General features: G+C 39.0%; 1 protein-coding gene across 1 annotated transcript in view; it reads right to left on the bottom strand.

The window, feature by feature from the left end:
• Positions 1–25,140, bottom strand: part of Lmbrd1 (LMBR1 domain containing 1) — a 90,427-nt gene that overhangs the window by 44,192 nt on the left and 21,095 nt on the right. The window contains exons 4-7 of the mRNA XM_038341656.1: positions 13,821–13,918; positions 12,313–12,380; positions 5,432–5,520; positions 2,110–2,183 (exon numbers count right to left, since the gene is read on the bottom strand). Of these exons, the coding sequence (XP_038197584.1) occupies positions 2,110–2,183; positions 5,432–5,520; positions 12,313–12,380; positions 13,821–13,918 (329 nt within the window). The remainder of the gene's footprint in view (positions 1–2,109; positions 2,184–5,431; positions 5,521–12,312; positions 12,381–13,820; positions 13,919–25,140) is intronic.

The raw sequence follows: 25,140 nt of genomic DNA, 5'->3' as shown, positions 1-25,140 counted from the left end.
ATAGCTCAGCATTAAGAACACGGGCTGCTCTTGCAGAGGACCCATGTCCAATCCATAACACCCACATGGCAGTTCACAATTATCTACAACTTCCGTTCCAGGAGATCTGGTTCCCTCTTCTGACCTATGCAGGCAGCCGAACACAAGGGGTACACATACATGCGGGCAATAGACCCACACCCACACACAAAATAAAGTTAGTGGATTGAAAACATCTATTTCTCTATATCATAACACTGCTCCTGCAGGAAGCTGTCTTTCAAATGATCTTAGAAGACTTCACTCACTTTCCTTCTAATTCACAAATTAGAAGTCAGGAATCACCTGACACCCCCCACCCCCAGAGTCTCATTTGAAGGACATCTGTGTAGCAAACAGCCTTGGCAGATACAGGCAGTGTGTTCCTTTGGAAGAAGGGGCACTCATGTTTACTGTCCATATAAATGATTCAGCGTTCCTGAGCTGGAACTCCTATTCTGTAATGCATCTCACCTCATGTTTCCTTTGATTCTACAAACAGTTGCTGGTGGAAATTGAAACCCAGAAAACCTGAACAAGACAACATCAAGTCTATGGAGTGCTGCTAATTGATTAACAAAGTCTTTTGTCTCTGACTCAGAAGTTTGCATACTCTCGAGAATCCAGAGAAATGCAGCAGACTCAAGCCGGGTGACTCCTAGGCCTTATAGAGTTCTTGACAGTGGCATTACACATTGGTTTCCTCTTGTGTCCATTCGTTTCTCCTGACTAATCTTTCATCTACTGTTTGTCTCATTTCCCCATAAATTACCAAGGACTTCTATAAACAATACCTCGAACTTCACAAACACCTGTGAAACTTCTCCTAGTCCCATCTAATCTAGAAGATACCGACTCAAGAAGGTTAAGAAACTAACTCAAAATCAGTATGTCAGACCAGTCAGAGAACAGTAGCCCCAGGTCTAACTCCTGATTGGGTTACAATCTGTGACTTCTCTGCAAAAGACACAAATAACTAACGAGCTATAAATATACTCTGTGAGGCAGACAGATAACTACTACCCACTACTAGCAGATGGCAAATTCCTTATGTATAATACATTAAAACATAGAAAACTATAGAAAACTGAAAACAAATAATAAAACTAAGTACCCAAATAAGCACCTCAAGATATTAAAGATATATGCATGTTAGGCTATTTTTTAAAAAATAATCTTTATACTCTCTCTCTCTCTCTCTCGCTGTCTGTGTGTGTGTGTGTGTGTGTGTGTGTGTGTGTGTGTGTGTGTGTGTGTATGGACATGTGTATGGATAATTAGTTCTAGAAATCAAATTCAGAATCTGTTAGTCTTGGTGGCAGATACCTTTACCCACTAAACAATCGTGCCAGCCCACGGTCTTTTAATTATGTGTGTAATGAAACATGAATGATCATGTAAGATGACTTGATTCTGCTACTAGAGTAACAGCCCATCTCTTTTATGCCTAAAGAAAGATATCCAAAAGTGTTTCCAAAAGAATAGTATTTCCCATCTTTACAAGAATCAAGAATGCTCTATGCATAATTTCATTAATCTCAAAAGCTTCCAGATCATTTAGATGCTGCTTATACAGTTCAGTGGGGGAAGGAGTAAGATAGAGCATCGACTATGGCCCCTTTCTTCTTAATCTGACCCAACCACAGAGCAATGTGTATACATAGTAGTCGTCTGCCATGCCTTGCTATTTCAAGAGACACTTGAACAAAATCAGAAAGCTAGAAAATACAGCACCAGGCTCTACAGACTGGAGGAGTGTCAGCATCTGGTTGTAAAAGTACACGTGCAGACAGAACAAATCTATAAGCTAGTAACATACTGGCCTACGGTTCTGGGGTCTGGCACCAACACTAAGTTACTTACTGCATAGGATAGAACTAGTTGTAATTCATTCACAAGTTGTAAGACTCATTTCTCAGTACTAAATTTGCAAACAGGTAACTGTGACCAAGTTACTGAAAATTTATCGTCCTCTACATCTCTTAATTTGAAGAGCTAAGGACGGTGCGTGGACGACTGAAGTGCAAGACGGGCGGGCGGGCGGGCGCAAAGGACGCTGCTGTGCGGAGCTCAGACCCCCGCTGCACTTACTGTGTACGTGATGGCAGCCAACATCCCAATCAAGGTCAGAGAACTGATGGAAAACGACAGTGCAGCTAAGCCATCTGCGGAAAATGAAGACACGCGGTTAATGTACATCTTTACTACTCTAATGTTTACGTTTATTACAGCAATGCAAATATATAAATAAGGCTCCTTAGGCATTATGAAGGAATAAAACAAATAAATATTACTGTGTCTTTCAAGTGCTAATCCTATTCAAGAGAGGACTTTCTAAAGAACTCTTTATAAATTGATCTTCACACAGTCCTTTAGATCAGCTAAGATTTCCTTTCCTTCAGCTTTTAAAAATATGAAGAAAAACCAGTTTAATTGTTGGACCTAAAAAGAAATCAGTAAACTATTAGATGCATAAAAAGATGACAAAAGGACTGCCTGGAGCTCGTCTTCTGTGTCCACTTGTGTGTGTCGAGGTGCAGGTGCAATGTCCGCACTGTGTCTTCCTCTGTGGTCTCCACGTTGTCTTTCATTGAACCTGAAGTTCAGCAATTCATCTAGACCGACTAGTCAGCAAGCCTGGGGGCTCCTCTCATCTCCAGTCAGTTGTGAGGTTACAGACCTTTAATGCTGGTCGCCGGGGTCCATACTTATGTCCTATGCCCACCAACGTGCCATCTCCCCAGCCCATGCGGAATACCCTACCCTTCTGTTTTTTTCTGCCTTCCTTTAGTTGTGATAATTTGGGGTTAATTTTTCCTTAATTTGATAATATTATTTTATATGTAGCCTAAAATCTTGAGTATATTTCATTTATTCAAGATTTATTTTTTAATTTTATTTAAATTAATTGTTTTGAGAATTTCGTAAGTACCGTATTTACAACATTTCCGCCTGTCCTCCAATTCTGCACATGCTTCCAGCCTCCAAACCCACTCAAGTTCTGATCTCTTCTATTATTACGCGCATATACAGCTTACTAAGTTCATTCACTGTTGCTCTTGTGTACACGCACTTAGGGATGACCTCCTGAAACTGGATCACCTACCAGGGGCTCATTCCTGGATAACGACCCCACTTCTCTCTGCAGCAATCCATTACCTAGCTCCACATCCGGGGGCAGGGGGCTGGGAAATGCCCCTAATGCACTGTCACCTCAACTGGTATTGCCATTGTGGAGGTTAAATCCCTACCAAACAAATAAATTAGAAATGCTATCTAACAAGTTAAGAAGGTTAAGAGCAAGAGTCTACAGTGGAACAAAATTTTATAAGGTCACATAAAGAAATACTATGAAAATATAGCTATTATTAATTGAGAATGATATTTCCTTGATAAAATAGGATCAATGAACTGGGAATGGACATAAACAGATCCTATTGACTGAGAAGTTGTGGCACAGTTATACAATCTATTACTTTGCTACAAAAAACAACTACATAAATTAATCTTAAAGCACTATTCAGTGAAAGAAGACAGATATATATGAAAATGGCAATACACTGATAATACTTTAAAACAAAGTAATATATAGTTTAATAAATTACAACATGGGAGGTGATATTAACTGACTTGTACATTAAGTGGAATTTTGTTGTTAGACTTGTTCTACACCTTGACTGAACTCAGTTATGCACACACATATTTACATAACATGCATGTACACAATATGTTTGTTTTAGAATGCATTTAAGTATACATTTTGAAATAGTTAAATGTACTTGATTTCTAACATATATAAGAAGTGGGATGGGAAAAATGAAACTAGAAACTCTTGGGTAGAGACTGAAGAGATGGCTCAGTAGTTAAGAGCACTGGTTCCTCTTCCAAAAGACCCAGGTTCAATCCCCAGCACCCACACAGCAGCTCACAACATATGTAACTCCTGTTCCTAGGAAAAAGATTTCCTCTCTGGCCTCCATGCTACCAGGCATGTATGTGGTGCACATACATACATACATACATGCAATATATCCATACACACAAGAAAGTACAGCTGGATAACGAAACGAGACTTTAAAATATATTATAACTAGATTATGTAAAATGTGGCATTTTAGATTTAATATAAAATAAAACCAAGACTAAAGAGGGACAAAATTGTAAGATAATGACAAAAATCAAGAATGCTGCCATCTAAGCACTGATGTTTGGGGCAGAAAAGCAATCCAAAACTGTAAAGGACTTAGCAGCAAGAAAAGCAGTGGCCAGTGTAGCCGTGGGGTCAAGGCCACAAACTTGCAATGACTGCAGCAATGCCAGTCAGTCCCACTGTCCTTACTCTTGCTGCCACTGGGAGATACTAAGGGACTTTGTGTATAAGATGAAGCATCATGTGAAAGGCGAGAAAATTACAAGTTGCATGACAGATCCCATGGCACAGTTTAATCATTATTTAATGCACCTTCTGGGTAAGAAGCAAGGCTGATCAAAGGATGTACGGGACTGTGAGAGAGCAAACACAAAGCAGGAACACCTCAGTACAGTGTTTATAAAAGTTAGGATGCTACCTTTGTTTAGAATTAGTTGATATGTTCAAACACACACAAAGTTTTGAGTAATATTTTACTGTTTTGACCTAATTTCTCTTTCTAATGATAAAGCTATTTTTCAAAAACTAAGGAACTCTTTAAATGTAGCCACCTGAACTTGCCGAGGGATGTCTCAGCAGCTCATAGCTCTTACAGTTCTTGCAGAACCAGGGTTCAGTTCCCAGCACCGACACGGGGCTGTAAGTGGGGGTTCACAACCATCTGTAACAGCAGCTCCGGGGGACCCAACACTTCTGCCCTCACCTGTATTCACGTGCACATACCCATGCCCTCCTCACATATGCATACAACTAGAGGGTCTTAAAGAAATCTTCAATTATTAACCTACTCTCTATGACCTAGGCTTTGTTTTGTTAGAATTTCAAGAAAAGCAATCCTGATGTGTTCTGGTGACATAAATCTACAGTCAAACATTGTTTAATTCATATGAAACATGTAATTTACAGTCTCAATGAAATATTACTTCATCTTTAATAGCATCATAGAGCATTCTATTAAAAATTTAAAATAAAAATCAATATGCCACCATCATACTTTTTTAACAAGTTACTGTTATAAAGAATTAAAGAGCACATTAAAATAATAAGTCCATTAAAATACTTTGCACATTAAAGTTTCTTTATAACATGGTAACTTGACGCAAAACTGAAGACTCTACCTACATAATAACTGGAAGGCAGCTTGAACAAGTTAAGTAAAGAATGGTAGAGTAAGTTCCTAGGGAAATAAACACTTGCTAATTTCCATAAGTTCCCAAAGAACACAAGACAAGAATTACTTGAGAAAATGTTTTCAATACTTACGACTGCTGCCAAGTTCTTCAAACAGGAACTTCACCTTTTCCCACTCGGTAGAATTTTTGTTGCTGGGAAGATTCAGTGGCACAAAAGCACTAAAGGAAAAGATAACTCTGTTTAAACGCCTCAAAGGAAGTTACAGAAAACCGAGAGGTCTAAAACTCAATTTTCAAGATTTTTAAAAGAAGAATCAATTTTTCCAAAAACTGACCCTGTACAGACACAGAGGTATGGGGAGTTTCTCATCTACATACTAACTGTATACTAACCTGCACGACACCGAGGCCTGGGGGTTTCTCATCTACATACTAACTATATACTAACCTGCACGACACCGAGGCCTGGGGGTTTCTCATCTACATACTAACTGTATACTAACCTGTACGACACAGAGGCCTGGGGGTTTCTCATCTACATACTAACTGTATACTAACCTGTACGACACAGAGGCCTGGGGGTTTCTCATCTACATACTAACTGTATACTAACCTGTACGACACAGAGGCCTGGGGGTTTCTCATCTACGTACTAACTTTATACTAACCTCTACGACACAGAGGCCTGGGAGTTTCTCATCTACGTACTAACTGTATCACATATTCATTCTGAACCATGATATAAGAAAAATTCTATGGTGAATCAGCAGAAAAATACATACAATCATTTCAAAATATTTATATGTAAACTGAAATAAAATGCATCACGATAAACAGTAAATATTACAGTGGCACTAGAGATGGTTTTTGTTTTTCTTCTTTTCAATATCTTTCAAGATCCTACCCAATACAAATAATCAATACATTTGTCTTGTTTTCTAATCTACAAGCAAGTGGAGCACACTCAAACAGAAACACAACTACAAGAGCTTACACTAAAAAACAAATAGAAAATAGATCAGTCAATTTATTTTCTAGCCCCAAACAATAAACCAAGACATCAAGACCTTCAGGTAAAAAGCAGATGCCCCAAGAAAACGTATATGGAAAACCACTCTAACGGGCAAAAGATAACTTTTACACCTCCTTCCTAAACTAATTTAATTATAAGAAAAGCAGTAAGGTGCATGTGGTTTTTTTATAGAAGAAATAATGAATATGTTGATATGTTAAAGTATCTGTATAGAAAACATTTTCCCAAAACAGCAATTACCTTTAAACTTTAGTATTCTAACCTTTACTCCAGTTCTTCTGAAAAGATGAATGGGATGTATATGCCAGGCTATTTAATTCCTAACCAGTCAGCTGCAGGTACAGGTCAGTGGTACAATGTTTCTCAAGGTTTGCCTAACATACCAAGGCTCGAGTTCAATTCCCACCTTGTAGAGGGCAATTCTAACTGGTTGCATTGCCTTGAGTCTTCTTAATCTTGAAAACTTCAATTCTTATCACATTAAGAAAGAAAAGTAACTACTCAAAAGCACAAGCATAAATGTAAAAAGTTCATTTATTGCCCAGCAATAAAAAACAAACGGAAGAAGTCAAGTGGAATAGCTTTTTAAAAAACAACTACTATATACTATATATATCAATGATAATTAATTTAACTACTAAGATTTATATAACAGAAAAATAAGCAAGAAAGAACTAGTTATATAATAACTCAATTATCTGAGCATAATTTTTTCTTGAGAGACCAGAAAGTATATTTTGAAAATTTCTGTTGGGAATAATCACTTTGTGGGCATAGAAAAATATTTTATAAAAAAATTCATTTAACTACGATTAGAACATATATTACAAATACTTAAAATGTAGTATTCATTCTCAAGAATTTCATTTGGTAATCAAAAATATTATGCATTGGCAGAATAAACCAAGCTTTGAGGAACCTCATAATCCAACTTCTGAGGTTGGCTGTTCAACAACACAAAAGTAACAGTAGAAAGGCCAAATGACCTGAACTTTTAAACTAAACTTTAAGAAATGATACAAACTGTTAGTCAGAGTGACTTTAAAAAATTAATTATTTGAATCCAATCCATCAGAGACTTCCCAGTCATTAGTTCAGGCAGAAATGAGCAGAGACTCAAAGCACCTCCTCAACACATCACTGCTGGGATTTCATTATTAAGAGACAGAACCAAAACAATTTTATGCAAAGAGAAATAGCAATAGTCAGAATAAAAAATAACTCTATAACTAAATCCTAAACAACAGTCAAATATCTAAGGACCGGTCCAGTAAAGGTAATAATGAGGAATGTGTACCGGCGCAAGTTTCTCTTTAAATGGGGCCTAGCTCAGGTCAGAAGACCGGAGAGAGCAGACCACAAGCAACACTGTCTTCTGGAACAGAAGCTGGGGTGGCTGCACAAACCTGCAGATAAAGCCAGCCAGGCGTCGGGCATGACATAGGAAGGGCTTCATGACTGCCCACGTGTAACTGAGGCCCACATGTAACTGAGTTCTTATGAGGCCCACATGTAACTGAGACACACATGTAACTGAGTTCTTATGAGGCCCACATGTAACTGAGGACCACATGTAACTGGGGCTCTCTGGACAGGTGATGGCTTCTGGGTGAGGACTAGTCAGCTTTCCTGAAAGCTGAGCTCCTGGTAGGCTGCCAATGCTCCAGTGGAGGCCCCACATCCAGTAAAGTCCATTAGTTATTACATTTTTTTTAAAATGGGGAAATATGAAGTTGGGAGGGGGAGGGCAGTGGGGATAGATAGATATAAGAAGAGTTAAGGTGAAGACTGTGGGGTGAATTTGGTGAAATTCTCAAAAATTAATAAACTGGCAATTAAAATCAAATAATGATGTGATATATTAGTTTTGGGGGCAAAAGCAGTTACTAAGACTATCAGGCATTTAGTAAATGATGATGATTTTTGGCAATCGAGAATTATAGTTTAATAGGACAGATATAGCCAAATCAAATCAGGATCTTCTTAATTTGATTTTCTCAAAAACAGTGAATACAGCGCACCCCAGTTTCCACAGGCACAGACAGTAGCAAACAGAATGGGAACACAGTAAGATTAGAATTCTCCCTCTCATCACTGAAAATAATAAACCTAAAAAGCTGCTTAGGAAAAACATTCTACACTCTGCTGACTTACTGAATTATCTTAATTCAGTGTATAAGAGGCAAAGGAGAGGCTAACCAATGACTTCCTGGGATATGAAACTGAAAGGATGAATTTAGCGCAATCAATCACAAGATTTTCACCTCCTACCCTCAACTAGCACATCACATCTCTCTCTTCCCAATGGCTCATCGTGTTCCTTCCTGCTCTCTTGAGAAACTGCTCTTTCAGATCCGCACTCACCTGAATTACTAGATGCTTACCTGGCTGATGCTGCTACCTTTAATACATCACTTCTCAAACACCATCCCCAAGAGCCCTGTCCACACATCCTTCATAGAGCTGTAACTTTTAAGTCAAAGCCATATATATTACTTTCCTGGACTCACAATCACACATCTCCAGTCTTCTCATAGCTAAGTAGAGAAAATCCACTATTCCTTAAACAGTGCACACTAGACTTAGAGCCTACATAGCTGTCTAATATCATGTGACAGTGGTCCATGTGACCATTGGAAACATCCCATTGTGGTCTGTTGGTTGTTTGCTGGTTAGACTGAAGGGAAAAGTGGTTTAAAGTCACATACTTCTTATGTCATTCTCCAGCTGAGTGGGGTCTTTGTCCCATAAGACTGGTACCCTTGAAATAAGTGGAGAGACCAAACAGTTTCCTCCACATAGCAGAGAAAATATGGTATAGTAAGAAGTGGCCATCTGTGAGTCAGGCAGCATTTTTACCAGAGGCCGCACTTGCCAAGATCTTGATCACAGACTTTTTGCTTCAAGAACTCTGAAAATGAAATGTCCACTGTTGAAGCCTTCTGGTCTGTGGCACTCTGCTATGGCAGCATGAGCAAACTCCTGCAGTCTGCATGCCGTTCGCCTTTTCTCTTCAGGTGACTAACTGACCGAGCAATTCAAATTTCAGCTCAATTGCCATTCATTGCTAATCTTCTGATTCCGCAGAGAAGAGTAAACTTCTGTTCTTTAGCACCAACAGCTCGTATGCATCTCTCACTAGAGGGCTTGAACCTGCCGTTCACTTGTTTACATGTGTCCTATGTGTGAACCTTGAGAACAGAGACCCTCAATTTTCATTTCTGGCCCCAAGATCTAGCATGGACACAAGCCACAGTACTATAAAAATTGATGAGTCCAACAAATGTCAAACCTAGACCAGACCCTAGTGATACAAATTATCTAAAGATGTACCAGTAGGAAACCCTTTTCAGAGAAACTAGGGCCAGGTGGTGGTGGTGCACCTGGGAGGCAGAGGCAGGCAGTCTCTGTTGAGTTCAAGGCCAGCCTGGTCTACAGAGCTATTTCCAGGACAGATAGAACTGTTACACAGAGAAACCTCGTCTTGAAAAAACATAAAAAAACAAAAAAGAAAAGAAAACAGAAAGAAAGAAAGAAAGAAAGAAAGAAAGAAAGAAAGAAAGAAAGAAAGAAAGAAAGAAAGAAAGAAAGAGAAGGAAGGAAAGATGGAAGGAAGGAAGGAAGGAAGGAAGGAAGGAAGGAAGGAAGGAAGGAAGGAAGGAAAAGAAATGAAACCAGGGTATTTTTGTAGGAGCCAGAGAGGTCAAGGACACCAGAACATAGTTCACAGACATCAACTGTCAACTAAGCAGTGCTCACAGGGCTCAGGAGACTGTGGCAGCAATCAGAGCTTGCATGGATCTGAGCTAGAACCTCTACACACACACACACACACACACACACACACACACACACACACACTAGCAGTCCCTCCTAACAGTGGTAGTAGGGGTATCTAGGACTCTTGTCTGCTCTTGGGACCCTTTTCCTCCTACTGAGTTGTCTCACCCAGCTTTGATATGAGGGTTTGTGCCGAGCTTATTGTATCTTGTTATGCTGTGGTTATCCCTGGGAGGCCTGCTCTTTTATAAAGGGAAGCAGAGGAGGAGGGAGAGAGGAGGAGGAAGAGTGGATGTGAGGGAAAGGAAAGGTGAGGGTGGGGACTGGGAGGAGTGAAGTAGGGGAAACTATAGTGGGGATGTATTGAAAATGAAAAGTAAATTTAAAAAAATTCCCAAAAAGTTCAGTAAATCATTTAACTGACATACATGCCTCATTCAAATCTTTACATATGGTACTGAGAAGAACACAGTCTCAGATAACCGAAACATTACTAGTCTTTAATTCATAATTCTTGTATGCTGGTTTCTGCAGGGAATAGGTGATTTTATTGGTAGTTCTCAGTCACATTCTAAATCAGGGATCTGCCACATATTAAGTGACTGTATTTATGAAAACATAAGTTTTACTGTTGCTTCTTGAGTCTATGATTACCCCAGAGATACAAAAGGACCCACAAACCACATAAACTAACTGCACTGAAAGTTTAAAGCATTTACTTCCTATCTGCCCCTTAAGCTTGCTGACCCCTGTTCTAAGTAACAGGCTAAGTGAAAAGGTTTTCATGTCATCAGAGAAAATTAGCATAAACACCTCTGGCCTCCTTTAGTAGGAAAGGGGGCTTGTAAAAGTATATTCTGTAGCTAAAACAAGTAACAAAATCCTGAAGTCATGGTCTTTCAATGCACCCCCTTTATGACCCAGCAAGACGGGGGGGGGGGGGGGGGGGCGGGGGGGGGGGGGGCTGGGGGGGGGGGAAGAAACAGGAATGTAACTGAACGGGAAACATAAGCTCCATGGTCCTTGGGAGCCACAGAAGCCACGGCAGATTTCATTCCCATCACAATTACATCTAATGAATGTTTAAAGTATTGTAAGTTAGTTACTGAAATATAAAACACCAAATTATGGGCAGAAAGGATGGCTAGTGGTTAAGAGCGCTTCCAGAAGATCTGGGTTCAATTTCCAGCACCCATATGAATGTTCACAATTGTCTATAACTCCAGTTCCACGGGGTCCAATGCCCTCTCTGATCTCTACAGGCTCCAGGTCCCAGACCCTGGGCCCCAGGCACCAGGCACACAGGTAATGCATAGATAGACATGAAGGCAAAACAATCCTACAGATAGAATAAAATTTATATTATTAAAAACCCACCAAATTAATTATAAACAAAAATTAAGCGCATATTGCCACCTAATGTATGCTCTCAACAGAATATGAGTGCATGGGTTTGGAGGGATGAAAGGGGAAATGATGTAATTGTATTATAATAGCGGAAGAATTTTAATTACAATTTTCAAAAACTGCATCATTGCAAATAAGGATCATTTTATTGACCCCTTTTGCTATAAAAAATGTGAAGTGATCAGATCTATTTTAACAAAGGCGAAAGTCTACAACGAATAAGGACAGACATCGTATATGTGAGTCAGTTTGAAACTTCACTGACATTTCTACTGAAATAAGATAGAAGGATTCAGAAGGGAGCTTACTGACAAAGATTTGGCAGGAGGGTCAAACATAAGAGCTCTAAAGTTTAGTTTTTAACGTGTGAACATCACGTATGTCCTGGGAGCTCAGTCACATGAACAGCTGTCCTCCAAGAAGGCTCTGCTGCCATCAGCTGAGGAATCCACACTCTCAGACTTGAGGAGTCACCCAAAACACTGCAGCAGTAGTGTTAACTTTGGAACATCACCAAGAATGGGAAAAATACAATATATAGAACGCAAATGTGTTTGTGTAAAAAGTAATAACCGAGGGTACATGCAGAGATGTGCGAAATGACTAGACACAACAACCAGAGTTCATGCGTCTCCATACACCATACAGTAGTTACATAAAAGGCCATTTGTTTAGTTTTCTCCCCCCCCCCAACCTTTTCTTTGTTTTTCTTGTCTAAAATTTTCTGAATGAACCTTCAGTTACTATTATCCAATTTTTTCCCATTGGCACAATGAAAAATCAAGACTTACCCAACGAGAAGAAGAAGTGCGCAAATTACAACAAATCCCACAGTGTACTTGAGCGCCGTTTTAATTTGCTAGAGGCCAAGGGGGAAAACATATCACTTAGCAAGCCTTTACACACAAAGGTATTATGACAATACAATAATGCTCTCTTTCATAGCAAATATACATTTCAAATCAAGAGCACAAAGTTTCAATTATTGGACAGAAAAGCCTTCAAATTAAATTTAAAGAAAGCCATAGTCAGTTTTTGCATCTTACGTGTCTTTGCAAGAGTCTAAAATCTGCAATGGATAGACCTTTTGAAAAGTACATGCTGAAAGCATAAATAGGTGAAACTGTCAAAGCAGAAAAATATTCCCCAAAATGAACAGCACTCAGCACCTATCATAAAAACCTTTAATGCAATCACCAAAAGCAGTGAAAAATAAGCATTCTGTAAACCAGGTTGGCCTCAAACTCAGAGATCTGCCTGCCTCTTTCTCCCAAGTATTGGGATTAAAGTTATGTGTTAACATGTCTGGCTAAGAATAAGTAATAGTCTTATGTACATACATATGTAGGATCCAGCTATGATTAGCTTAATAGAGAGGGACCACCTAAAGGAAGTAACTTCCAACCATTATCACTTGCCAGTGTTGGGCCTGGCCATAAGTTGAAGGGAAGCTTGGGTCTCAACAGTTTACCCTAAGGCAATACTTGGTTTCAGGAAGGACCTTGGTTGCAGGAAGGATCACAAACTGAGATTACCCAGGCACCACCCATGAACAGAACATCCAAAGAAAATTCCTAACGTTCCAACCATTGTAGATAGGATCACCTGCAAGCACCCATTCACCGGGACACCCCTAGACAAATGTCAGCCAATCAGGGGTCCTGAACCTTAGAAACCCCTCATTCCCTCCTTTACTACTATAAAAACCCAACTCTAACTGTGCTTGGGGCTCTCTGATTATTCCAATACATTGGACACACGGAAAGACCAAGTTTGCAAACTTGTATAAAATAAAGGCTCTTTGCTTTTACGTACAGGACTCCGGTCTCCTTGTTGGTTTTTGGGGGACTTCGCAGATCTGGGCATAACACATACATGTTTATGTCCACAAAATATAAATACAAAACAACTATATAAACACCTATATGCTATAAATCACTATGTATTCAGACTGGCAATCCTCCTGCCTCCTTCTCCCAAGTGTTGCACCACCACCACGTAGCTTGTGTGTGTTATTTAAATCTATGTACAATCTATGTATCATGGCAGGCACTATTCTAAGCATTTATAAAAGTTAATTTACCCAATTCTCACAGCAAGTGTATTGTAGGTAGTCTAGCCTCTAAGTTAGAGACAGGGAGCCGAGCCGAAGCGCAGAAAAATTAACAGTTTTTCCTGTATCACCTAAGTTATTATATAAACATGAGCTAGAATAAAGTCAAGTAGAGTCATGCCATTTTTTGAAAACTGAGGAAGTAATTTATGACTGAGATGACCACTCTCGATTGAGACAACTCACAGTGCATTTACTGGTGTCATCGTCGTCCTTCTCTTCATAGTAGAAGTAGACGAAGGGGATCCAGAAGAACACACAGAAGAGAATAACAGAATACAAGGCTGTAGGGATGAATAACAAATGGCACAATCAAATTTACCAAACTGATGTCCTGTAATCCTAACTCTGCTAGTATTCAAACAGCCTGTCCTCTTCCCATCCCAATAAATCAACAAATAGATCAGAATAATATATATAACAACACAAGCTAACTTCTAGGCAATGTATAACAAAATTAATTATGGAAACTGTGGAAGCTAACATGTAGGTTCTTATTATGTGTACAGCACACAGACTTGTATACTGTCTCATTTCAATCATTATGTGTACAGCACACAGACCTGTACACTGCCTCATTTCAATTAACTTTTGCACTCATTCCAGCCCAACATTTACCAGTCACTCTGGCAAGTTAAAGACTAAGCTAAAATGATACCATAATTTTTATAGGAATAATTTTTCTATGCTAAATATAAACACATAGAATTAGCACACTGATCTTAAATGAAATAAGGTAAAGAAAAGGTAAGAAAAGCATTAAATCAGTAAAACTAGATTCAGAGTCATTTGGCAGGAATTATTTTTCTACTTAAAATAATATTAGATTTAAAATATTTTCAGATATTAAAATATTTAATTCAATAAAAAGCTTAAACCATGAATGAAGATCCAGTACATTTATGAGGTAAAGAAAACAATGTAAGTAACTTTTAGAGACTTTAAGATCCACCAAACCTGTTTTTCAAATCTGTGCATCAGCATTTTCTGACACAGACATAAATTCAGGAAAAACAATAGCAGGACAGCCTCATAAACCAGTTACCAAGCAGCAGCTATCACATTCCTCCATACAAGGGAGCAAAGCTACCTGCTCACACACTCAGAATGACGACTGTACATGAGAAAATAACAGGTTGACAAGGACACAGAGAACCCTGTGTACTCCTGTAGGAATGTGAAATGTTACCATGGAGAACACTACAATGATTTCTCAAACTCTGAAAGTTACAACTACTATGAGTGAGAATTATACTTCTGTGTATGTATCCAAAAAGAATTAAAAATGGTACCTGATTTATTACATAACCACATCCCATGCATAAAGCTTCATTATTTATAATAGCAAAAACACAGCTACAACCTAGGGTCCACTAATAGACAGTGAAGTACAATATAGTATATATGCAGAACGACTATTAGTCAAAATACACTACACATACACTATAACTTGGATGAATCTACAGTCACTGCACTAACTGAAATACACCACTCACAAATTAGACACACAGAGACCAAAAGCACTCTTAATGATGCTCATTGTCCCGATCCTCAAACCAACCAAACTAAATTATTTGTAATGATTAAAAATAACTGAAAAGATCAGATGTCCACCAACAGACTAAGTATACATTTATACAAAAGACATACAGCTAGCCAAGCAGTGTTACACAAATGAAGTTCACAGATCTTATACTGAATAAAAAAAAAGCCCTGGACACAAAGGTATGACTGATAAAGAAATTCTACAAAGTAGCCAAACTAGTCTCATGGGAAATCAGGAAAAAAAAAAAGGAGGAGAAGAAGAAAAAGGAAAAAAGAATTTAAAAACTTGTCTAGGGCAGTGACTGACTAAGAGGAAAACTCAAGAGAAAAAGACTTTCTGACAGTGAACACTTCTCCAAGACAGCAAGAATCAGAAGAAATTGTAGAGATTGTACACTGTATAGGTAGTGGCCACAAAACACACTAGACACTTTCCCTAAATGCTAGTTTCTTGAAATCCCAGGCTAAACCCTGTTCTCAATGAGGTTATTTTTCTTCAGTGCGCTTCATCAGGATTTCTGCCTTTAGCTCATAAATGCTGAACTGTAGAGGTAGAACTAAATTAACGTTTATTCCTGGGTTATTTCTATCTCCCAGTCATCTTTTTATATCTACAAACAGAAAAGGAAAAAAAGTGTCTTATACTGTCATGAACCAGAACTCTTTCATTTAAAGATGTGCCTTGGACTCTCACCTATCAGCAAAGGACGTCCTCCATTCACTCCACCGTCAACACCCTATCAATCCTGACACCTTTATAACTCCACTGTCAACACCTGAACAATCCCAACACCTTTAGAAAGTGTACTTTTACTTGTGCATGGATTAAAGACTGCCATTAACAAATTACAGGAAGCAGGTTTTGGGCTAAGAGGCCTATTAATATCAAAGATTACATTAACAAATGATCATATATGCATAGAAATTGACACAAATTAAACTCATGGTCTCTTAGGAAATTTAAATAAATTTAATATATATGAACCAGGAAAACAAGCAAACAGAGAGCGACTGGCAAAGACCACATGCTAATCTCTCACACTCTGTTTCTTTAGATACACAAAAAGCAAGAAATCTACCATGTAAATGCTTTGTGTCACTAGAGGCCAACACATGTAAAATGAACTTAAATACATCAGGCTTCTGAAGTATTCAAATTCAAGAACACAAGAACACTTTCTTCCTGACTACCAGTAAAATGGTTAACCTTTAACCCAACGCACTATGATAAATGGTAGCAGATAAGTCTTTCTGCATAGACCTGTAATCCCAGCTAATTTGAAGGCTGAAGTACCAAGATCATAAATTCAAGATTCTCCTCATCCACCATCTGGCTAAAATCAAGTTCAAGAACACCTTAGACAACTTACTGAAATCCTGTCTCAAAATTAAAGTAAAAAAAGCACAGGGATTTAGCCTGGCGGTATGATGCTTGCCTGGCTTGCCAAGGTCCAGTCCCCAACCCTAAGAATAATTAGTCATCACAAAACTTTTAATCTTGGAGGGTCAAAGTACAAAGATACTCTATTCTGGGAATAAGAACATTTTCAAATTTCTTCATCATTTATCCTGCTGAAGAAACACAGGGGAGCTGCACTCCCAACACCCATATTCCTTTCTGTTTCTATTCCCTTTCTCCTGCTTCCTGTTTGAAATTGATAACACAATGGCTTAAAAGAACCCCAGTGTCATTTTGTACTTGTTCTGATCTTAAGGGACTATGAGCTGAGGATGAAGAGCAGAGAAGAAATGAATTTCAGACTCTTATGACAAAACATACCAGCCCGGGCCAGCCTCCCATTCCAGCTGCTGTGATAGCTGCTATTTCCTGGTCGTTCTGGAATGAGACCAAAATGGCCAGGGAGGAACCACACTTTGCTCCCTTTGCAAGAGAGAGGGTGAATGTGATTCCTCACCCTCTACTGGAAGCATTCCCAAACAGCTTCTAAGAATTAACAACCATCACACAGTTAAGAAAGTTTCATAACGAATGACTTGAAAACTTACTGCTGATAATAGACTACTCATTAAGGGACCAGAAATGGTGGTATAAACTGCCTTTTCCCTTTGTTAATTAGTAACCCCTCAGGATATGGAAGGGAGAAGCCATGCTGTGCTCTGTGATCCACGGCATTCTCCAAGAGAAAGGTTTCTCTATTCATTTTATAAAGCTACCTGAGTCTTCATACTTAAACCTGACAAGAATAAGAAAAATCACAGGCCTGTATCAAGCAAGTTGCCTGAAGAATTCTAAATGAGAGAAGAGCAAATCAAATGCAGCAAAGAACTTTTTAAAATGCCACCATCTTCACCAATTCTGATTTCCTACAACATGCAATGTTGGCCGACTAATAATTAACCTATGTAGCATGTATTATGTTTAAAAGACATAAAACCCCTAAGTGGAATGATCCTCTCCATCCAGAGAAAAAGACTCTAAGTAATGTGTTCCATGACTAAGCACCATGAATATGCTTCAGCATTCACTCCAGAGGTAAACATACACCTAAACAAAATTCAGAGCCCTACTCTAAGGAGATTATATTGCAATAAGGAAAAGATGCAACATCTCAACTCTTGGGACATAGGAGTCATTTTTATAAGGAGAACATAAAGAAAGTAATCAAAGTCACTCTGAGATTACATTACAGAAGACTCTGGCTTCTATCTTGACCACCTGGTCCCTCTCTTTACAGTTGTTATGCTGTAGTATGGCCTACAGAAAAGCTGCTGCACAAAACTCGGGCTGCTGGTCAACAGGCGAGTGAGAACTCGGGGAGCTGATGCTCAGGAGGACTCACACCCACAGACAGCTCCCCAGCATCTTTGCAGGAGGCCCAGCTGAGATGCATCCAGATTCCTGATGCAGAGAAACTGCAACATAAGAGCTGTTTTTCACACTGCTAATTTCTCAGCTACTTTGTTAAATGTAAGAGATAAGTGAGATAAATTCAGAGAGAAAAGCAAAGCCACTCAAGCATTCTCCTGTATTCGCACTGAGAATACAGAACAGTGAATAAAGCTATTGGCGAGCATCAGCTTGGAATTGGTACAGTGAACAATAGTCATTTTGTTCATGATTTTGTTGTTGTTTCCCTCTTTATAGTATTTATTCTAAAGCTCACACTACAAGGTTCTTTTTAATAGGAATAATTGATAAATAATCAGAAAAAAAGATTAGGCAATTTCTGTTGTTACTCCCACACTGTCTAGCAAATGAAGACTAGAATGTTTGCTTCAAAGCTGCACAGACATTAGCTGAAATAGCAATAGGCAGGAACAAGGCAATAAACTTTACAAACAGGTGACTCTCAAGGCCATGATTCACACAAGGCAAAGAAGCACATTCCAATTCCTAAGTCTTTGTCTTCATTAGCCTCATTTTCCTTTTTTTCATCCTCACATTAAGCATAAGATTCCAACTACAGAAAAGCACATAACATGATAAAAAACAAAAGTTAAGTAGTTAAGTTTCATGTTATCATGAATACCTGAAAGGCTAATTTTGCTCACAGTTTGGAGAAGTCAGTCAAAGAAGGTGGATTAATGTGAGCGGACGGTGGGGCTGCCAGATGGTAGAGCATGGTCAAACACAGTGATCACTTCATGATCAATGGTCAAGGAAACGGGGGGGGGGGGGAGGGCAGGATGTCAGGTACCCTTGGAGGGCACACCCCAATGACTTTTTTCCCAAAGCCATGGTGCCTCCAACTAATAGTGCCCAGAAGAGTGCCCTCAAATTTCCAGCTATTTAGCTACTATACTGACCGCCATACTTGTCTCTAATGTCAACAAGGAATTTACTCTGACAAAACTCATACATTACACATGCCAAAGGGAAAGAGGTGGTAAATTTAAAGACTTGTGTAACTATTACTATGGTCCACATTTAGAGCACTTCTAAGAGGCTGCCTGTGCAGTCTGTAAGTAATGCCCAACTGCTTCCCAATCTGAGGCAACCACTGGCACAGAAATTTGGCTTTTCGGTATATTTCATACACATGGAATTACTCAAGATCATCGTTTTCATCTGGTTTCCTCATTAAGCTCAGAAGTTGTTTGTTTTTGCAAATGCTGGCATAAAAAGGAACATGCTTCAATGGCTGTACATCTATCTCTGTTGTAGGTATTCAGCATTTGCAGCACCGACGGCAGACAACACAAGCAAGTGAACACCCAGCCTGGTGTAGAACAGTCCTAGGGGCTTGCTGATCTCTAACTTAACTTCTGAATATACAGTCCACTATAAGGACAAGCATTTATTTAAGCTACACCAGCTTCGGGCTTTCCTATTCACAGCCTGAGGCTACTGTGAACACATGTGGCTTGTGGGCACTGCCTGCTTCTGTTAGGTAGATTCTAGAAGTGAAACTACAGGGTCACATAAAAGATTAATTGTTTCAAGAAAATTACAGGCTGTTTTCCAAGGCAATGTACCATTTTACATCCCCAGCGGCAGCTTTCGAAGACTCTCTCTATACTTGACAATATATGTATTATAATCCGCTATGGACTTGAACAGCTAATGCTCCCCAAATTCTAAAAAGTATTTGATGAGTATTAAAAAGCCATGAACCTGATCAGGCACCCCAGCAGAGACATCTCCAGTGTGAAGTGAAGGGGATGAAGGCGAGATGACATTAAGGTAGACAGACAGACCTATCATCTCCTACAGAACTAGATCATTCAGGCCCTCATGAGGAACTTGCTTGTTTAAACCACCAAGTCAGCTGTATTTTAGAAGACTGGCTCAGCTAAGAAGCCATCTCAGCTGAGGCATTGCATAGCTCTCTAGAAATATATTTGTCTAGTGATTAATAATGCTGGCATTTGTATGTATTTATTAGCCATTCATTTATTTCCACCAGTAAGAATGCCTATTCAATATTTTGCTCATTTCTAACTAATCAGTTTGTGTTGTGAATGATTAATAAGCAATGGCATCAATGCACATTCCCTGTCATATGATTTACAACTATGTTCTCCCTGTCTGGCAATTATCTTTTTTCCTTTCTGTACGGATCCAAAAGAGTGCTTTAAACTCAGAGGTTCAAATAAACAGGACTAAAGGTATACACCACCACAACCAGCCAGTCATGTTTTGTTTGTATCTTGGGTCCTGAGGTTAGAGCATATTACATAATTACAGACTTAACATTAATAATACATTAAACATTATTATCATTACATGTTTTAGTGTATAGTCCTTTAGCCATTATGAAACTCCCTTATTTGTTTCAGGTAATACTCATTTTAAAGTTCATCTTGTCTGATATTAATACACTTATTGCAACTGCTATAATTACTGTTTGTATGGCATCTCATTGTAATCTATTTACTTTTCTTTTATTTGTAACCCTGAATAGAAGTTGTCTATCTGAGAGTAAACTGATTAGAAGGATTTTCTTTAACCCTCTAAATCAATCAATGGCTAATGTAAATGAAGTAGTTATATCATTTACATTTAATATAATTTCTGATAAGATATATTTACAGTTTCTATTTGCATCTCATCATTACTCCTGCCTTTCTCTCCATGCCTCCCAGCCCCTCTCTTTTACTCTCTTATTTTGTATTAAATAATTGTTTTCTAGTATAGCATTTTGATTTCTGATTTATCTCAGTGTATATTTTTGGAATGATTTTCTTGGTGGTTGCTATAGGAATTAAATACACCCCTCAATTTATTGCAATTTAATCCCAACAAATAGTCCCAGGGAAATATATTCTTGTATAGTTCCAATTTTTCCTCTTTTTCTTTGTAATGTTACTATTGAATAGTCAGTCAGCTTGCCTATCTATTTATCTATGAAGGAAACCCAACACTGTAGTGTTATAATTACGGTTTTATGTAATGTTGAATCTTTTATAAAGATGAAAGGAGAAAATTATCTTTATATTAACTACCTTACAAAGCTTTCTAATGACACGTTTGTGCATGCATGTGAATGTGGCCTACAGTCTAGAGTCATTCCCTTCCGTCCTGAAGGGCTTCCTTCACTATGTTTTTTGGAAAGTCCTGCTAGCAATTACTTCTCCCAAGTTTTACCACAGAACGTCTACTCTGTCTTCACTTCTTGAAGGGTAATGTCAGTGCTTACCGGATCCTTAATTAACCTGTCCATGTCTTCCGTACCTGGACTACTGGAACCCAGTGCCTTTTACTGTGTCCCTTAAGGACCAGCTACGATCGCACAAAGACGCTCAGGCATTTCCTAGTTTTCAAGGCTTTTCCCCTTTGTGCTACATTTTTCGAGCGACATTGCAGTGATTCTCTGTTCTTCCTATTTGGGCTGCACTGACTCCTCAATGTGTGGGCTGGTTTATAATTTCCTCTAACTTTTTGCCCCTTCCTTCTCCTTTCCTTTTGGAAAGAGTCTGATAGTTAACACACAGTACTTTGAAGCTCTATTGATTTCTTTTCAACCTTTTTTTTTCCTTGGATCTTCAGATCAGGTCATCTGTCTTCAAGTTCACTGAGGTTTTTCTCCTGCCATGTCAAACCTACCAGTGGGGCATTTCAGCAGAGTTTTCATTTCTCTATTCTAACTCCTCAACCACAGAATTTCTATTTGGTCTTTTAGAAATTATTTCTAGCTCCTTATAGAAAAAATTTCCATTAGTCTCACTTCCCCCTAATTCTTTAAATTCCTTATGCTTTGAACCAGTTCACAGTGGCTGCTTTGAAGTCAGCCACCTAAATTTAACATCTAGAAATCCTGTTTGATGAATGGCTGTACCCTAGCATGGACGGTCCTCTGAACTCTGACATTCGACACAATACCATTTGAGCTCTGTATTTTGGATAGCACTCACTCTGGGCTGCTGCACTGCTAGAAGAATGCTGTTCTTGCTTTGTCTCTTTGATCAACCACTGTCTGCGTTAAATCTGTCAAATCTATTTCCACTGTCTTTATTCAGCTGTTTGATTCCTGTTTTAATTCCTGCTTTGTTTTGATCCTTTCCAAGCCTGTCTTTCTGGTGTCCTTCTTTGTGTCTGAGTAAATCAATGATCATCCAAACACTAGAAAGTACTACTCAAAATGAGTGCCCGCAGCTGAGCGGTCCTTCTAGAGCTGCCTGTCTTTGTGGCCTGGCTTGCCTGACACATCACCAGTTCCGGGGCAGGAAGGGGTGGCTAACAGACAAGGACAAAATATAATTCCAACATAGTCTGCAGCAATTCTTAAACTACTCCAACTGTTAAAGACATTACAATGGTTTCCAAAGTATTTCAGTAGTGGGGTTTTAATCAATTTTAGTTCAGTTTTCTATTGGGGGGGGGGGATCTGCCAATGTTCTTAGCTGACTATGTCCAAAACCCTACCCTAGGCTCACTTATATAATAATGCAAATAATCTCTTCTTCCATTTACAAGTGAGAAACTCAGAAATACTCATTTCACAAATATCTGCACCCCACTCTACACCTATCGAGATGTAATGCACACTTCTGGGTATGTCCATGAGGAATTTTCAGAAGCAGATCGTGAGGGCTCTGACCTAACCAATCTTTAATTCAATGATTATTTTAACTCTGAGTGAACTGTCAGCAGACGGTGAGATCTCAAGAGTGGCCCCCACTGGGGGATGCATGACTTGAAGAGGATCTAGTTAGTCCTGGGCCATTCCTGTTATCCCTCTGCATTGGAGTCAGTGTGGGCTGAGAAGCTCTGCACTGCATCCCCATCATCATGATGTTCTGCCTGACTTCAAGCCCAAAGCAGTCGATTCAAACCTGGACTGAGGCCTCTGAAGCCCGAGCTTAAGTCGTCCTGCAAGATTTTTTTTAAAATAATGTTTTATCACAGCAACAGATACTGATGAAAATATAGATATTAATGGCATGACTAAACTTCATGGCTGGAAGGGGCATGGAGAACCAGCACAATGGTATACACCTGTAATCCCAACGTTTAGGATTCTGACTTTAAAGTAAGCTGGACTACACAATGAGATCCAGGCAAAAAACAGCATCACAAAAAAAAAGAACAGAAAGTATATTTATAAAAAACATGAACTGTCAAAGATTCTATGGGCCATGAATATGAACCAAGTTTAACCCACTAGTCGTGCTTAGAATTTCTCCCATGGCTACAACTGGCCACTAGCAGTTATTGCAAGGCTCAACTAGGGGTGGATCTGCCTCTGAGCTCACTGTGTTGTCTAGTCTATTCTATTCCTTACTGGCTGTGACTGGAAGCTACTTCATTCCCTTACTATGTGAGCCGTTCTATACAAGGCAGGAGACTGCAAGGCAGTATGCTTAATCAAAGCAAGGGAGAGAAAAGAGCCAGGGTGCACAAGCAAGGCAAAAATTCATTTCTTAAAGCCCCACCTCAGAAGCGATACACCACACTTTTTGTTTAATTTTCTTTGTTAAAAGCACATTACTAGGTCCAGCACATAAGAGGAATGGGTAACAAAGGGCACAGATCTGAGGAGGCAGAGAGCATTAGCATCATGGACCATCTTAGGCATTTGCATACACAAGAGAGTTGTACAAAACAAGGCAGAGAGGTTTGGGAGATGAAAAATGTCAGATCCCATAAGGCCCTGCGGATTTCGGTTACAACTTACTCTTCCTGTGACTGAAAAAAAGAAAGTATTTTAGGGCTCTGAGCAAATGAGGACAGGATCACATGTTGTTAAATAATCTCCAAGATAACCATGTCATGAATACTCTGGGACAAAGGAGAGTAAAATGATGTATTAGAAAGCTGCTGCAATAACCCAAGATGAGACAAAGGTGCCTTAAGCAGCAGAGTAGCAAGAAAGTAGTGAGCAGGAGTTGGATTTTGAATTAACTGGGATGATCAAGCATAGAAAACATCTTGCCATATTTGACATACAAAAATGGAAAAATAAGGTAGTGATGTCTCCAAAGTTTTTAATCTGAAGAAACTCCACCCCTCCAATTTCTATCCACTGCAAACAGGAAAATCAAGAGGTCTAGCAGGCTGAAAGTCAGGTGCTTTAGCTGTGCTATATTCGAAGCGTCTTTGACTTCTTAGTAGACATTTCTTCAATAGTTACAACTGGAATATGAAGTTCAAGAGATACCTGCACCAAGATTTGAATCTGGAAGTTACTGAATCAAGCCACAATATGAAACAAGTAAGACACTGAGATTAAGAACTGGCCTGAAGATTAAACAGTTTAAAATAAGCCAGGGATTAACTGAGATAAAGAATAAGTCAGAAGATTAAACCCTGGGGCACTGACACATTAGAGAGGTAGGCAGCAGAGAAGACAGCAAAGAACCAACCAGGAACACTCAGAGGCATAGAGGGATAAGAAGAAAACCCGCAGGTTCTTGCTTCTCCTAAATCGCAAGTGGGCAAGGTCTGTGACTTCCTGGGGACCAACTGACAGTCTGTTTAGATGCAGAATCTGCAGGTCACACAAGTGAAGACTGCTTCAGTTTTCCTACCTTCTACTTGGAGACAATGAAAACAATTTTTACATGAAGAGGAGAGGAAATTACTTCGGAATATCCTGGGTGATTGACAACACTTTCTTTTAAAGAGGTGAGGGAACAGGGGACAAGACACACTGTCTTACCAAAGGGACTTTACAGACCTGAGTTACAAACAACAAACCTTCACCCTTTATCTTGTCTGGAAAGCACTGAAATACATCATTATAGACATTTCTAAAATAAAAACTGCCATAAAGATGAACGTGAAGAAGACTGTAGGCTAATGCTTTCAATACCGACTTTTCCCATCACTAATCTCTGACAGGGTGTGAATGAACATCAGCAGGAACATCTACTTATTACTTATTTACATGTTACTAACCATGTGTCTACAACCTTAACAGTATGGAACTGGTACTATTTGATCAGCATTTGCAGGTAGAAAAGTCACAAAATTCTGACAAATCCTATGAGTTTTTCAAACAAGATTGTAGGAGTTATAAGCCCTGCTAAGCCTTAAATATATGCCCTAAGCTCATGT

The sequence above is a fragment of the Arvicola amphibius genome, chromosome 9 (genome assembly GCF_903992535.2).
Source record: "Arvicola amphibius chromosome 9, mArvAmp1.2, whole genome shotgun sequence".
NCBI lineage: Eukaryota > Metazoa > Chordata > Mammalia > Rodentia > Cricetidae > Arvicola > Arvicola amphibius.
The sequence above is the reverse complement of the archived record's forward strand: the minus strand, read 5'-3'. Positions and strand labels throughout refer to the sequence as shown.